General features: G+C 33.3%; 2 protein-coding genes across 2 annotated transcripts; one reads left to right on the top strand and one right to left on the bottom strand.

Moving 5' to 3' along the window:
* Positions 4,172-5,867, bottom strand: LOC109337504 (protein ASPARTIC PROTEASE IN GUARD CELL 1-like). The gene has a single exon (XM_019574486.1). The coding sequence runs from the start codon at positions 5,623-5,625 to the stop codon at positions 4,180-4,182; it is 1,446 nt and encodes a 481-aa protein (XP_019430031.1). The 5' UTR covers positions 5,626-5,867; the 3' UTR covers positions 4,172-4,179.
* On the top strand, positions 5,703-12,175 carry LOC109327762. Its single transcript, XM_019560916.1, has 2 exons — positions 5,703-5,757; positions 11,412-12,175. The coding sequence occupies exons 1-2, from the start codon at positions 5,703-5,705 to the stop codon at positions 12,173-12,175; spliced, it is 819 nt and encodes a 272-aa protein (XP_019416461.1).

Raw genomic sequence — 14,052 nt, 5'->3', positions numbered from 1 at the left:
GTTTCTGAATTTGATTTATGTTCATACTATCCAACAACAACAAAAACCCGTGTGTGTGTGTGAGTATAAGGTGTTTGAAGCTCTGCTTGAAAGATAATCCTTGGAAAACGACCTAGGAGTCACTTCCTAGTATTGCACTTTTTATTTGCTATATTATTTGTATCGGGTACGACCTCGATTACTCACCATGTAAGAATGTCGTTTTAACATCTAGTTGCTCAAGTTCTAGATCAAATTGAGCTACAACGGCAAGTAGGATGTGAATAGAGCTATGTTTTATCACATGAGAGAAAACTTCATTGAAATTAATGCATTCTCTTGTATAAAACCTTTGGCCACTAATCGCGCCTTGAATCTTGCATCTTCGACCCCAAGGATTTCTTCCTTATTCTTAAAGACCCATTTGCATCCAACAATCTTTTGAGCCTTCGGCCGCTTCACAAGAACCCAACTATGATTCTTATGAAGAGACTCAATTTCCTCTATCATGGCAGAAATCCATTTGGAAGCTTCTTTGTTGTTGATAGCTTCTTCATATGCTTGTGGTTCACAATTACGGATATCATCAACAACATTTAGAGCATATGACACTAGATCATCATCGCCATACTTTTTTTGGAGGTTTTATATGTCTCCTTTATCTGTCCCTAACCAATTGATAATGTTGTAATTGGGAGATATCACTGTCAATACATGCATCATGGACTTCTTCTTCTTGATCAAGTGTTTTTTCTTTTGTTGGCTCCACCTCAAACTCCACATTCTCTAAGATATTAGGATCTTCATTTTCACTTGATTACTTTGTATGAGGCTTTAGCATTTCAGCTTAATTAAAAGTAACATCTCTACTAATAATTCACTTTCTTTTCTCTGGCCACCATAACTTATATCCCTTCACACCATCAGGGTATCTAAGAAAAATGCATTTCAATGTTCTTACATTGATTCAGTTCTTACCTTCATTGTAATGGAGTTGGCGTTTATTTAACTTTCACTTCATCATTTAGCTTCAATCAATTCAGTTTCTCTACTTGAAGTTTGATAATTTTTATTTTATTACTACTTAGTTGAAAACAAATAAATTATCCTATTTTATTTTTTGAGTCATCACTTAACTGTTTTATTTCATTCATATGTATTGAAAATAGTTAATTTGAAGTATATTATTTATATGATTGAACTTCTACATGGAAGTGATTATATTATTTTGTTTAATTTATTTAAACTTTATATTCAAGGTTAAAACATAAATTTTATTATAATGTGTTTACATAGGTATATGAATTATTTCAATGCAAAGAACCATGTGTCGTATTAGCCAATAGAAAAAATGACTTTCACAAGCTAACTAAAAGTGGAGGACCATATATCATCAATTGTTCAACAAATGCTTGAATGAGTCTAGGGTGATGGTTAACTATTATTTTATTCTTTAAACTAAATTGTATTGTATTAATTTTATAGGCTCTTAAAATTGTAAAGTTGTAAGGGACAAATAAAGAAAAAACATATGAAAGCATGAGATTAGATCATATATCAAAAGTTGAAATTTGACATTTTACAACTTCAGTTATTTTCAAGATAAAAGGCATAACAAATCACAAAATAAATTAAGAGACATGCATATAAAAAGTTGAAATGGCATATTGACTTCGTTTTTCAAAAGGTCTTTCACATTCTAATCAAGCATTATGTGGAAGTATAACAATGGGCCTTGGAAAACCAATGGTAGCTTGATTTTTTTCATAAACCAACTTCAAAAGTTTTGCACAACATTTTCACTCTAACTTCTCTTTTTCAAGTTTGTTGTTGATGATCATGTCACAAAAACTTATTCTAACCAGAGATTGATATTACTTTTGTTTGGTGTATAACTTTGTTGCTATTGTGCTATTATTCAAGATGTTAAATCTTTTGGTCAATACAAAATATATGTCAACTAGAGGTAACTTTGGAGAATGAATTACAAGGAGTTGTCTTTAAGAAATATTCACAAATCAAGGGAATAGTCACTAAAGTCAATGAGTCTTATATGTCTTCAATTTTCTCTATCAAATCTACACATGTTAAGTAGTCTATAAGGGAAAGAATGTTAGCATTTATAATTATTATAATTTCTTTCTCACTAACTCAAAAATTATATTAGTTATTTTCATCAAATTATTTAGTTTTAACTTAAGTAAGTTCAATTGTTGCAACTTCTTTTAGGTGCAGGTTTATTAGTATTTACCATTGGGAGATGGGGAAATTTAACAATTTTTTCATCAATGATTATCATCTGAAAGCATTGAAGGAAAAAATATATTTAGTAAAGGGAGATTTATGCAATATCTGTGGGTGGCAAAATCAATGGATTTAACTATACAAATGAAATTTTTTGACTTAGTGACAAGGATGTTATTATGATAATATATGTTATAAATGTTAGTAGTCTTTCCTTTGTATTGTATTTGCTTTCCTATTGGTTTTATATTCTGAATTTTTTTTACTATTCTAAACAACATGATTGTGAGTTTATTTTATTATTGCCTTTATTATTTACTATAGCAAGTGTATAAATTATTGTAGTCACATGAATGTAAAGTATTCAAATGTAGATTATAATCAAACTTTATCGCTCCAATGTTTATAACATGTAAAAAAATGAAAACTCGGTATCAAACACTTTGAATGCGGGTTGATAGGCACGTGAGTCATCCTAATCATAAACTTCACTTACAAAATAATTGTGAGCCACTCAATTATTTTAATGTTTAATTTAAAAAATTAATAATTACACCTACCGAATAAATTCTATTGCAAATTACAATATCTAACACAACTTACTATATTTAATTAAACTAATCGAAAGTGGGTTGACATCAATCGAAAGCGAGTTGACAGACACGGTAGTACTTGTCAACACACTAGTGTTACTAATTGATATATGTTACTAAATTATTATGTATGTTACAAACCAGAAATTGTATTATTATATATGTTACTAATATATATGTTATTAATTGTGAATTGTATGATTGTATATGTAGTCATTCATTTTCTTTCTTTCTAAATTACATACTTGTTATATATGTCATTAACATGTAATTATGAGTATCAATTTTTTTCTTATAATAATAATAGTAGTGTTTTTCCTTTTATGGATAAACAATGTCTCTTGTAATATATTTTGAACTCTCAAGTGATGTAAAAAAAAAAATCATGAAAAAACTATGAAACCAAACAAAACTATCCATGAGCGGTTCGATTCTTATACTATATATTTGTATTCGATTCGGTCATTAAATTGTACTAAAAACCGGACCAAACTTTTAACCCTTATTTCTAAGGATAACAAAAAACCCGACGAGTGAGTCACCGTAAAAGTACCTGCAACAAGTACTCACAATAATAATTAATAGGTGGGAACGAGTTTTATAATATTTGTCTCATGGGTACCCCACAAATTTATATATTTAGTTTTTAATTAAATTTTATATATATTTAAAATTATATGAACTATTTTATTATTATTTCATACTAAATTATATTCATTTCACTGTGATCATAATTTATTATATAAAATATAAATACTATATTATTTATGTAATAATTATATTAATTATACAATTAAATTAAAACTCATTGACTACCTACGTCCATTATCTTCCCTACTAATTTCCCATGAACCTTGTGAAAAACTAAATAGTAGCATGTATCATATTTATAGTCGTTATTAATGAAGCTGTTTTGGTTGGTCCAGGACAATGGGAAAAAACGTGAATTGGCCACTGTACACCCTATCTTTATCAATCTATTTCCATTCACAGTCCCCACACTGATATCCCAAAATATATAACATTTCACTATCTTATCATTTATTATTGTATTTAATATCCCCAACACTACCACTTTAGTTATCCGTGACACTACCACATGCATTTACCAACTTTACTATATAGCGCCATTAAGCTACCCCAAATCACATTACAACCTTCTCTTCATTCCTAACTAGAATAATATAATTATCATTTTATTTTAATTTTTTGTCATATTGTATATCACTTATCTCTCCATTATAATTCTAGCTCGTCACCTGGTGGTAACAAAGTAAAAATAAAAACAACAATATTAAATAAATTTAAAATAAACATGAGCTTCTTCATCTACCACTGTTGTTTATTGTCTCAAGCCTCTCAACTAGCAGCTATTGGCAGAGAATCCAACGACGTCGTTAGCAAGATCGAAACTGACACGTGTCCCCTGCTGTTGAACGTTCCCAATAATCGATAACGAAGACATCGTAGGCGCGAAAGCAAAACAAAAAGTCCCCACCGAATCAACCGGTATCAGGTAATTCTTTGCCGGTAACTGTAACACCTTCCCCTCTGGAAAGTGAAACGACACTGTCGGAACCTCCACGCTAGTCTTCGACGACAAGTCGTAGCAAGTATCAAACAACGCAACACCATTCACCTTCGTCAACTCACTAGTCCCTCTCACAAACGCGTCACGGAGAGAACCATAAACCTCATCCTGCAACCGCGTCACCGCCGTGCCGGAATCCACAATAATACCTCCGGCGCCGGAAGCGTCCACCTGAAAACTCGAATCCGCAATCGGAAGCATCTCACCGCCAACACTGATTCCCGACAATCCTACGTAATAAAACGTCTCCATTTCCTTGCTCCGCCGTAACGGCGCAGTAACGGCGCCGCGAGGCAACGGCGAGTTGAACTCGAGCGTGGAAGCGGAATCAGAGTCACGATCAACAAGACAGTAAGAAAACGACGTCGCATTGAGTTGAGCCGGGAAAGAAAGAGAACCACCACCTAAACCAAGCAAACCAGCAGCACCGACGAATAAACCTTCATTAGTGTGTCCACATCCAATAGCAACGTTTTCAATAGAAGCGGAACCGAGAGTAACAGTTTCCGTGGCGAATTCACCTACGGTGTAGGAACCGTCGCCGTAAGAAACTTCATAAAGACAAGTTCCGTTACGGCATTCAGAGAGATCCAGGGATTTGCACTGAGGGGCGTCGCAGGTAACAGGCGCGTAAGAAGAAGACGAACTCGGTTCGAAGATTGGATCGGTTTGTTGGTAACATTCGGAGCAAGGTTCACATTGGATCCAGCTGACGTCACTTCCAGTGTCGAGAACCATGTAGGATGAAATCGGCGGGTTACCGATTCCAACTCGGAGGAAGTACTCACCGCTTCCTTGACTCGTTCCTGAAACAATTGGACCTTGGATTTCATTGAAGGTAAATGAGTCTTGTTTTTGTGTATCGGTTTTGGAAATGCGGTTTAGGGAGATATCTAACCGAGTTTGTAGTGATTTGACTCGGGCTGAGTCGCGGGCGAGTCGAGATAGGGTTAAGGAGTTGTAGTTTTTGTGTGATGGGTTTTGAATGGAAGCTCGAGAATGTAGTTCGAGTGAGAGTGTAGGTAATAGTGGGTTTGAATTGAAAGAAGAACGAAGGTGGTTGTTTAAGTTTAAGGTGAAAATATTTTGTGTTTTTTTAATGGATGAAGCGGCATCGAGGAGTGTCGTTTTGGGGTTAAAAGGTATTGTACGAGAGTGTGTTAAAGTGGAAGAGGATAAGAGGAGAAGGTAGAGGAAGAGATTAGTGAAAGGATCCATTGGTTTTTTGGGGTATTGAAGTGTGAATGTGGTTGAGAAGATATGAGAATGTAGCAAGAATTTTGGGGTTTTAAGCTATGGGAAGGGGACCAGTGGAAAAGAATAGAAGCATTATGGGTGATTCATGTCAAGGTTACCACTGAGTAAGGGATGGGATAAGATAACGACTAACGATAAATGTATAAAGAGGGAGAAACTTTGGATGAGAGGCTTCTGTGTTACGGTTAGTTGTGATCTTTATGTGGGAAATCTTGCCAATTAGAAATGGGCTATTATGCAGCATAATCTTTCCATTCTTTCCTTTAATAATTGTCTTTCTTTATCCACAACCCATCTTCTATGCGAGTATAAAGTTATTTTTTTAGTACTATTAGACTTTAGAAGTATTTTCTCAACATTTTTATGTAATGGATTAATTTCTTTTTGGATATGTAATTGTCTATATGTAATTAGTACTATCACGAATCTTGTTTACATTACTAAATTACTATGTTGTTGGTATATGAATATAAAGTTTATACATAATTTATCATTCACCATCAATTTATAATGTTTATATTTAAAAATCATGACTAAATATGAATCTTGAAGCATGAAATATTTTTCACTTTATTCATTCAAAATTTCTCGAAAATATCAAATGTGAAACACTGTATGCTCTCAAATTTCAAAATGTATGAGTTTTATATATTATTATTATATCATTAATCATTTAGTTTTTATCATTATTGACTTTTTATTTTTCAAAAAAATTAATACAACTAATGATATGTTAATTATGTATAGATATTTGTATTAACAATAGATAAATATTTAATAATTTTTATTTTTTAGTTATGAAATTGAAACACATAATATTTTTTTGTTATTGGGTTAATAATGTTTTTTGTTATTGGGAATTGGGAAAGGGACAAGAGTTTTGTGATTAGAGATATTGCTTTATGTGGATGTTGACAATGGGACTTAAATTTGGGTGTTTATTTGTTGGATTAAGCATGGTCACTGTTGTATGATGCTTTATAAAGAGTATATTTCTCTTTGAATTTCATCATATGAATGTACTTGATTTTTGATTGACCGAATTAGAAGCGATTGACTATGTAGAATAATGATTAGTGAGTTGGGATGTACATGATAACACCTCATTATGTTGTCTATTTGTGGGACAAAAAAGTTGTGGTTGAATCTTTTTATTCATGTACTCTAGTTGCTCTCATAATCAAACATACTTTTTGCTCACTCGTTGTGTGTTTATATATAGTAAGTTTGTGCGTGTTGATGGTCTTCATCATTTTGCTCCTCCTTTTTTTTTCTTCCGGCTCTTTGCATTAGAAATGGGGTCGGGTGAGGCCTCGTCGAGAGAGGCAAAACACAAACACAAGGGAAGTCATGGTCGGTCTAGTGATAGGACCCAACTCTACTCACTTATCTAGTTATACCCAATCGTGATTGAATTTAAATATAGTCAAATTTCATTATGTCTAAGACCGATTTCATGTTCAAAAATTAGACTAACACAATATATAGAGTTGAATAAAAGACAAATATGACTCAGCCCAATTCGTCTCATTATCCCTCATTCGTCATGTTTATATGTGTTTATTAAATTGTCTACAAAACAATGTATAATTGATTCTCTAAAATTTTCATCGTATATATATATATATATAAATGATTATCTAATTTTATATATTATTTCAAATATAAAATTATATATTCATATTAATAATAAATATTAATAAGACTTTATCTAAAATTATATGAATTAAATGTAATCACATATAGGGTCGAGTTCATGCTCAAAATGTGACTCATTTAACATTTGTGGTCAAGTTAACCTTCGAGTCTAATGTTAAGTTCGAGTTCAAAAATTAATTGATAAGGGACAAGTCTTACTCCATTTAACATGACACATATTCAATCTCACCTGTGATACTTCATGTTACATTTGGTTTTCAAAATTTGAGAAAATTTTTTTGCCAAGAGTTTTTAAAAACCCCATTGCAATTTTCCCCACAATATTCTCAAAACTTAAAAATCACAAACCTTTTTTCCCTTACAAATTCTATTCCCCATAATACTCTAACTCTTTTGCCTTATTTTTACAATTGTTTAGAGTTAAGAAAATTTCTAGTTTCGATTTTTGATGTATTTTTGCTTATCCTTTTTTAGGCATGTTAAGATGTTTTTTATTTTGATTTTGGAAAACTTTTTTAGAATTTCAATAAATCTTCAATTTCGGGTTTTGATACTAAGGATTTCAAATTACTAGCTTGATAATATAATTAGGCAAAAAAAAAATCAATAGCGTGTATATGGTTACAAGTATCATACACCCATGCATATGTTGGGATGTTTGAAATATATTATTATATGAAGTCCCATATTGCCTATAATTAGAATAGAGTAGAATATCAATGTTATATATTGGACTCAAGTCCCTTGTTATAATGTGCACCAGATATAAGCACCAAATAGGAACACCCCATGGGCAAGTTTGTAATCCTTATTCTCCGATAATATCTTGGTAGTCGTTTAGCGCTCCCAGAGACGTAAGCACAATTGGCCGAACCAACGTTAACAAATTCTCTTGTTTCTTCTATTATATTTATTCTATGCCTTTATTTGATTGTTTGTGCCCAACGCTGCACAACGATCGCTTCTGCTGCACCAACAATTGGTATCAGAGCCAATTGGTAGTTGGCTCTTAACCTAGACGTCAGATAATGGCTAAAGAGGGCGAAGACGTGATGGCTAGACAAGGTGCGTCAAAGGTAATGACAAAGATAAAGTAGATGAACTGAAGGAGAAGGAAACATGGCGGAACTGTACCTCATAAGTTCATGTATTGGGTTAGGATTAAGGTGGAGATAATGACTCATGTGTTGAGTTTGACCCAAAGACAAGTGCTGACAATATCTCTCTAGATTGACAATATCTCTCTAGATGTTGAGAGAATTTTCTCATTTAAGATGAGAAGTGGAATATCCTAATGACATGTCAGAGATGTCATAGTGAAGGATGTTAATTGTTAGCAAATGGACAAAAACACAGAGGCGCTGACTGACTTTGATGTAGGGTGTAACATGGGCACTGACTTGGATGCAAGGATGTGACACAGACATTAGTTAGCATTGACGCAAGGTGCGTGCTGTGGGTATACTTCTTATGGTGGAGTATGATAGTTCTTTTGAACTAGGATTGTCGAAGCAGACAATGGTGGTAGCGGTTGAGGCTTTCCAAGGAAGCTTCAAGGTTCAATTTGACCGAGTATTGAAGAGGATGGTTGTTTGTGAACTTTTTTGTAGATGTTCCAATATATCGAAAGACTTTTTAGCAATAGGTGGCTAGGCTGCGTGTTCCATTTGATGGCGGTACGGGAAGCTGCACTACAAGTTTAGAGAGCTAGGCTCTTGGTAACATCGTCAAGGATACTCGGAAGGTCTATGCTGTAGGGGAGCAATTAAAGAGAATTAGACATTGAACAAGGTGGAGTCATATATTCGCTAAGGGGAGATTATTGTGTAGATTTCCTAAGGAGCGAGATATTCGTCTATTTCAATCAAGGTGGAGATTGTTGGGGATGTTTGAAATATGTTATTATATGAAGTCCCACATTGCCTAGAATTAGAATAGGGTAGAATATCAATGTTATATATTGGACTGAAGTCCCTTATTATAATGTGCACCAGATATAAGCACCAAATATGAACACCCCATGGGCAGGTAGGCCCATGAGTGTGCTAGAGTTTGTAATCCTTATTCTCTAATAATATCTTGGTAGTCGTTCAGCGCTCCTGGGGACGTAGGCACAATTGGTCGAATCCCGTTAACAAATTCTCTTGTTTCTTCTCTTATATTTATTCTATGCCTTTATTTGATTGCTTGTGGTCAACGCTTCGCAACGATCGCTTCCGATGCACCAACACATATGTTTGATATTGATTCACTATTAGTGTTATGTTTGTTCATGTATTTTAATTTTATAGTCTATATAATTACGTGATAATATTGTTGTAGTTGTTATCTTACTCTATTAATTGTGTTTTCTTTGTCCTTTGAATATTGTTATGCAAATTGGATACAAATGTAGTGAATATCTTCTAGTGGAAATATAGGTTGGAAGCTTGACTATGGTTTAATTGGGGACCCTACTTAGTGGGGAATTATCTATACTTCTATATTATTAATAAATGTAAAATCTAAAATAACTTTCATGAAATAATTTATGTTTCCCAATTTCATATTTTATAAATTTTAATTTTATTTTATAACTTCTACTTTCATCTTTATATATATTAATATTAATAAGTATTAAATAACTACCATGAAATATTTTATATAAATTTCTATAATAGAAATTAGAAAAACATAAAATAACTATCTTTGGAATATTTAATTTTTCATACTTTATGTTCTATACTAATAATAAACATTAAATAACTACCATGAAGTATTTTATATAAATTTCTATATTAATACTAATAGAAATTAGAAAAACATAAAATAACTACTCTTGAAATATTTTATATTTTCCTATTTTATCTTTTATAATTCCTAATTTTATGTTTATCTATACTAAGTGACTTTTTCAATGGACAAGTGAATTATATTGATTATGATATTAAATTTGAAATGTGAATAAATTACTTAGCCATAATAGTTTAATTTCATTTTTAACTTTCAATATACATTGCATGATAGATTTTTTAAATAATAAATAATATAATATGAAAATAATACATTTTATATAAAAAAATAAGAATGCGGATGACCGGCACCAGACTGCTCCAACCACCGGGGAGTTCCATTGTTACATGGGTATGGGAAGAGTGAAGAGTCACAAGTGAGACACCACGTCTTGAACCAAAACCTTAAGGCATTAGTTTCATGGGCCTTTCCTTCTTATAAATTCTTGCACTCCTCCCCGCATATCCAATGTGAGACTTCACACTTGAATATACCCAACACACTATAATCAGGAAAACCTATACGTATGATTGACTTTGGTAGTACTGATTGTTGTGTATGTTTCATTATTTGTAATTAAAAATATTTTACTCTAGACTTTCGGTGGAGGATGATGAAATTTATATGAATTAAAATGTTTTTGTTGAAAGTGCATATTAATACCAATAAATTAATAGTGATTTTATTTGTACTACTAATAAGATACTAATCTCTTTTGAGGTACAAAACTGTTTTTTTCAATAAGTGTAACTTTCGATAATTAAATTTTTAACCTTTTAATTCTGTTGGAATCTAATAAGATCTTACATTATTATAGTAATATTGATTAATACTAGTAAATATGTTTATGCATGAAAAGTTAAACTTTATGTTTTGAAAAAATGAATTTGAGTTTCATAATCATAATATAGTTTTGAAGTTTAATAACTCAGTTTTAGTATGTTAAGACTAAGTTACTCATTTTACAAAAAAGAAAACATTTTCCCTTTATTCTCCTTTCTAAACATTCATCTCTTTCTTCACCCTCATCTAAATCATTTTCATCTACTCACGTTATAAAAAATCTATTGTCTGAAAGAGTCAGTGCAGTAAAATCATAATAAAGTCTTACTTTATAGGACAAACTTAGTCTTTAGTTGTATTCTGTTTTCCCTAATTTTTGCTACCACTTAGCACCATTAGCCTTTAATTTAGCATAGTTGATTGTATTCAGTTATTGTTTTTCATCATGTATTGAATGGCTATTTAAGCCAATGTTGCAGTCAATAAAATTAAGTCATTCAGTCCAATTGTTTTGCTCTTGCTTTTACTTTCAGTTTCTATAAAGGTTCTCAACAATTTGGTATCAGAGCTCCTACTGGGGCCTGATCTATCAAAGCAGCAGTCTTTGATACTTTTGCAGCAGCAAAAAAAAATGATGACTAAAGAAGGAAGCTTTGTACAACCCGCAATCCCACGTTTTGATGGTCATTATGATCACTGGAGCATGCTAATGGAAAATTTCCTCAGAGCGAAGGAATATTGGGAACTGATCGAGCCTGGCTATGTTGAGCCAGCAAGTGGAATGGTACTGACAGAAGCACAACGAAAGAAGAATGATGAGATGAAGTTGATGGATCTCAAAACAAAGAACTATCTCTTTCAGGCGATTGATCGAACTGTGTTGGACACCATCCTTAAGAAGGATACTTCCAAAGAGATATGGGATGCTATGAAGAAAAAGTTTGAAGGAAATGCAAGGGTCAAAAGGTCTCATCTTCAAGCTCTCCGTAGAGAATTTGAAACTCTTGAGATGAGATCCGGTGAAGGTGTAACAGAATACTTCTCTAGGGTCATGACAGTGGCCAATAAAATGCGAATTTATGGAGAGGAGATGTCAGACGTTAAAGTGGTTGAAAAGATTCTACGCTCTTTAACTGAGAAGTTTAACTATGTTGTTTGTTCCATTGAAGAGTCAAAAGACATTGATGCACTTTCTATTGATGAGTTACAAAGCTCATTGATAGTACATGAACAAAAATTCCAAAGACGCAGCGGTGAGGAACAAGCCTTGAAAGTGACATATGAGAGGCAGAGGTAGAGGTCGAACAGATTTCAACAAAGCAACCATAGAGTGTTACCAATGTCATCAACTTGGCCATTTTCGTTATGAATGTCCTCGCAACAACGAAGCTAATTATGCAGAATTTGATGGAGAATCAGAAATGCTTTTGATGTCTTATGTGGAGTTGTATGAAGGTAAAAGAGAAGATGCATGGTTCCTTGATTCAGGATGTTCTAATCATATGTGTGGAGATCAAACTATGTTCAATGAACTTGATGAAAAATTCCGACATTCTGTAAAATTGGGAAACAACACTAAGATGAATGTGATGGGGAAAGGAAGTGTGAAGTTGCTGCTAAATGGAATGAATCTCACTGTTACTGAAGTATACTATATTCCAGAACTGAAAAATAATCTCTTAAGCATAGGACAGTTGTAAGAAAAGGATTTGACAATTTTGATCAAGGGGGGAAGTTGCAAGATATTTCATCCAGAGAAGGGTCTGATTATTCAAACCAACATGAGTGCCAATAGGATGTTTATTTTGCTGCCCCAAACTCAAGCATCTTCACAAGCACAATTTGATCAGTGCTTTCACACAAAAGCTCAAGAATTGTCTCAACTCTGGCATTGAAGGTATGGACATTTAAGTTACAAAGGCTTGAAAACATTGCTGTACAAGAACATGGTTCGTGGACTTCATTAACTCTCTATCTCCACTCTGGCATGCACTGATTGCATCAACGGAAAGCAACATCGTGATTCTATTCCAAGGAAGAGTAATTGGAGAGCAACTCAGAAGTTAGAACTCATTCATTCAGATATTTGTGGTCCTATCAGCCCCATCTCTAACAGCAACAAAAGGTACATCCTGTTATTTATTGATGATTACACTAGAAAAGCATGGGTGTATTTTTTGGTAGAGAAGTCAGAGGCATTAAATTCTTTCAAATGCTTCAAAATCATGGTTGAGAAGGAAGTTGAGATGTCTATTAAGTGTCTACGCACTGATAGAGGAGGTGAATTTAATTCAAATGAGTTCAATGATTTTTGCAAACAAAGTGGGATTAAAAGGCAATTAACAACTGCTTATACTCCACAACAGAATGGCGTTGCCGAGAGGAAAAACAGAACTGTTATGAACATGGTTCGTTCCATGCTATCCGATAAAAATATCCCCAAAACCTTCTGGCCAGAGGCAGTGAACTGGACTGTTTATGTCCTAAACAGATGTCCTACATTGGCAATTAAAGATGCAACACTAGAGGAGGCTTGGAGTGGAGTAAAACCCTCAGTTGATCACTTTCGGGTCTTTGGGTGCATAGCACACGCTCATGTTCCAGAAGCAAGGAGGGCTAAAATTGACAATAGAAGTATTACCTGTGTTTTATTTGGAGTCAGTGAAGAATCAAAAGGATATAGGTTGTTTGATCCAGTTGCTAAGAAAGTTGTTGTGAGTAGAGATGTTATCTTTGAGGAGGAAAAGAAATGGGATTGGAATGAAAAACAAACAATGCTAGAATGGGACAGTATTGAGAATGAAGAAATGGCAAGTGAAAATGAAGAAAATGTTGATAAGGAGATTGGGGGAGTTGGAGAAATAAGGGATGATTATAGTGATGGTGAAGAGAGAGTGAGGCGACCTCCTGCATGGATGAATGATTATGTTAGTGGTGAAGGTTTGTCTGATGATGAAGCTGACTTGGCTTTAATGGTCTCAACTGATCCATTATATTTTGAAGAAGCCGAGAAGAATAAAAATTGGAAATTGGCCATGGATAATGAAATCAAATCCATTGAAAAGAACCATACATGGACACTCACTGAACCACCTGTTGGGGCCAAAATGATTGGAGTAAAATGGGTTTATAAAACCAAATACAATGAGCATGGAGAAATTGACAAGTACAAGG

Source organism: Lupinus angustifolius, chromosome LG02 (genome assembly GCF_001865875.1).
Source record: "Lupinus angustifolius cultivar Tanjil chromosome LG02, LupAngTanjil_v1.0, whole genome shotgun sequence".
Classification (NCBI taxonomy): domain Eukaryota; kingdom Viridiplantae; phylum Streptophyta; class Magnoliopsida; order Fabales; family Fabaceae; genus Lupinus; species Lupinus angustifolius.
Note: the sequence above shows the minus strand (reverse complement) of the source record. Positions and strands in the feature narration are given on the sequence as shown.

Bases quoted from the DNA above. Each gene is read 5' to 3' on its own strand.
- LOC109327762 (XM_019560916.1), top strand. From the start codon at position 5,703: ATGGGAAGGGGACCAGTGGAAAAGAATAGAAGCATTATGGGTGATTCA. The intron at 5,758-11,411 runs GTTACCACTGAG...TTTTACTTTCAG, and splicing joins TATGGGTGATTCATGTCAAG to TTTCTATAAAGGTTCTCAAC.
- LOC109337504 (XM_019574486.1), bottom strand. From the start codon at position 5,625: ATGGATCCTTTCACTAATCTCTTCCTCTACCTTCTCCTCTTATCCTCT.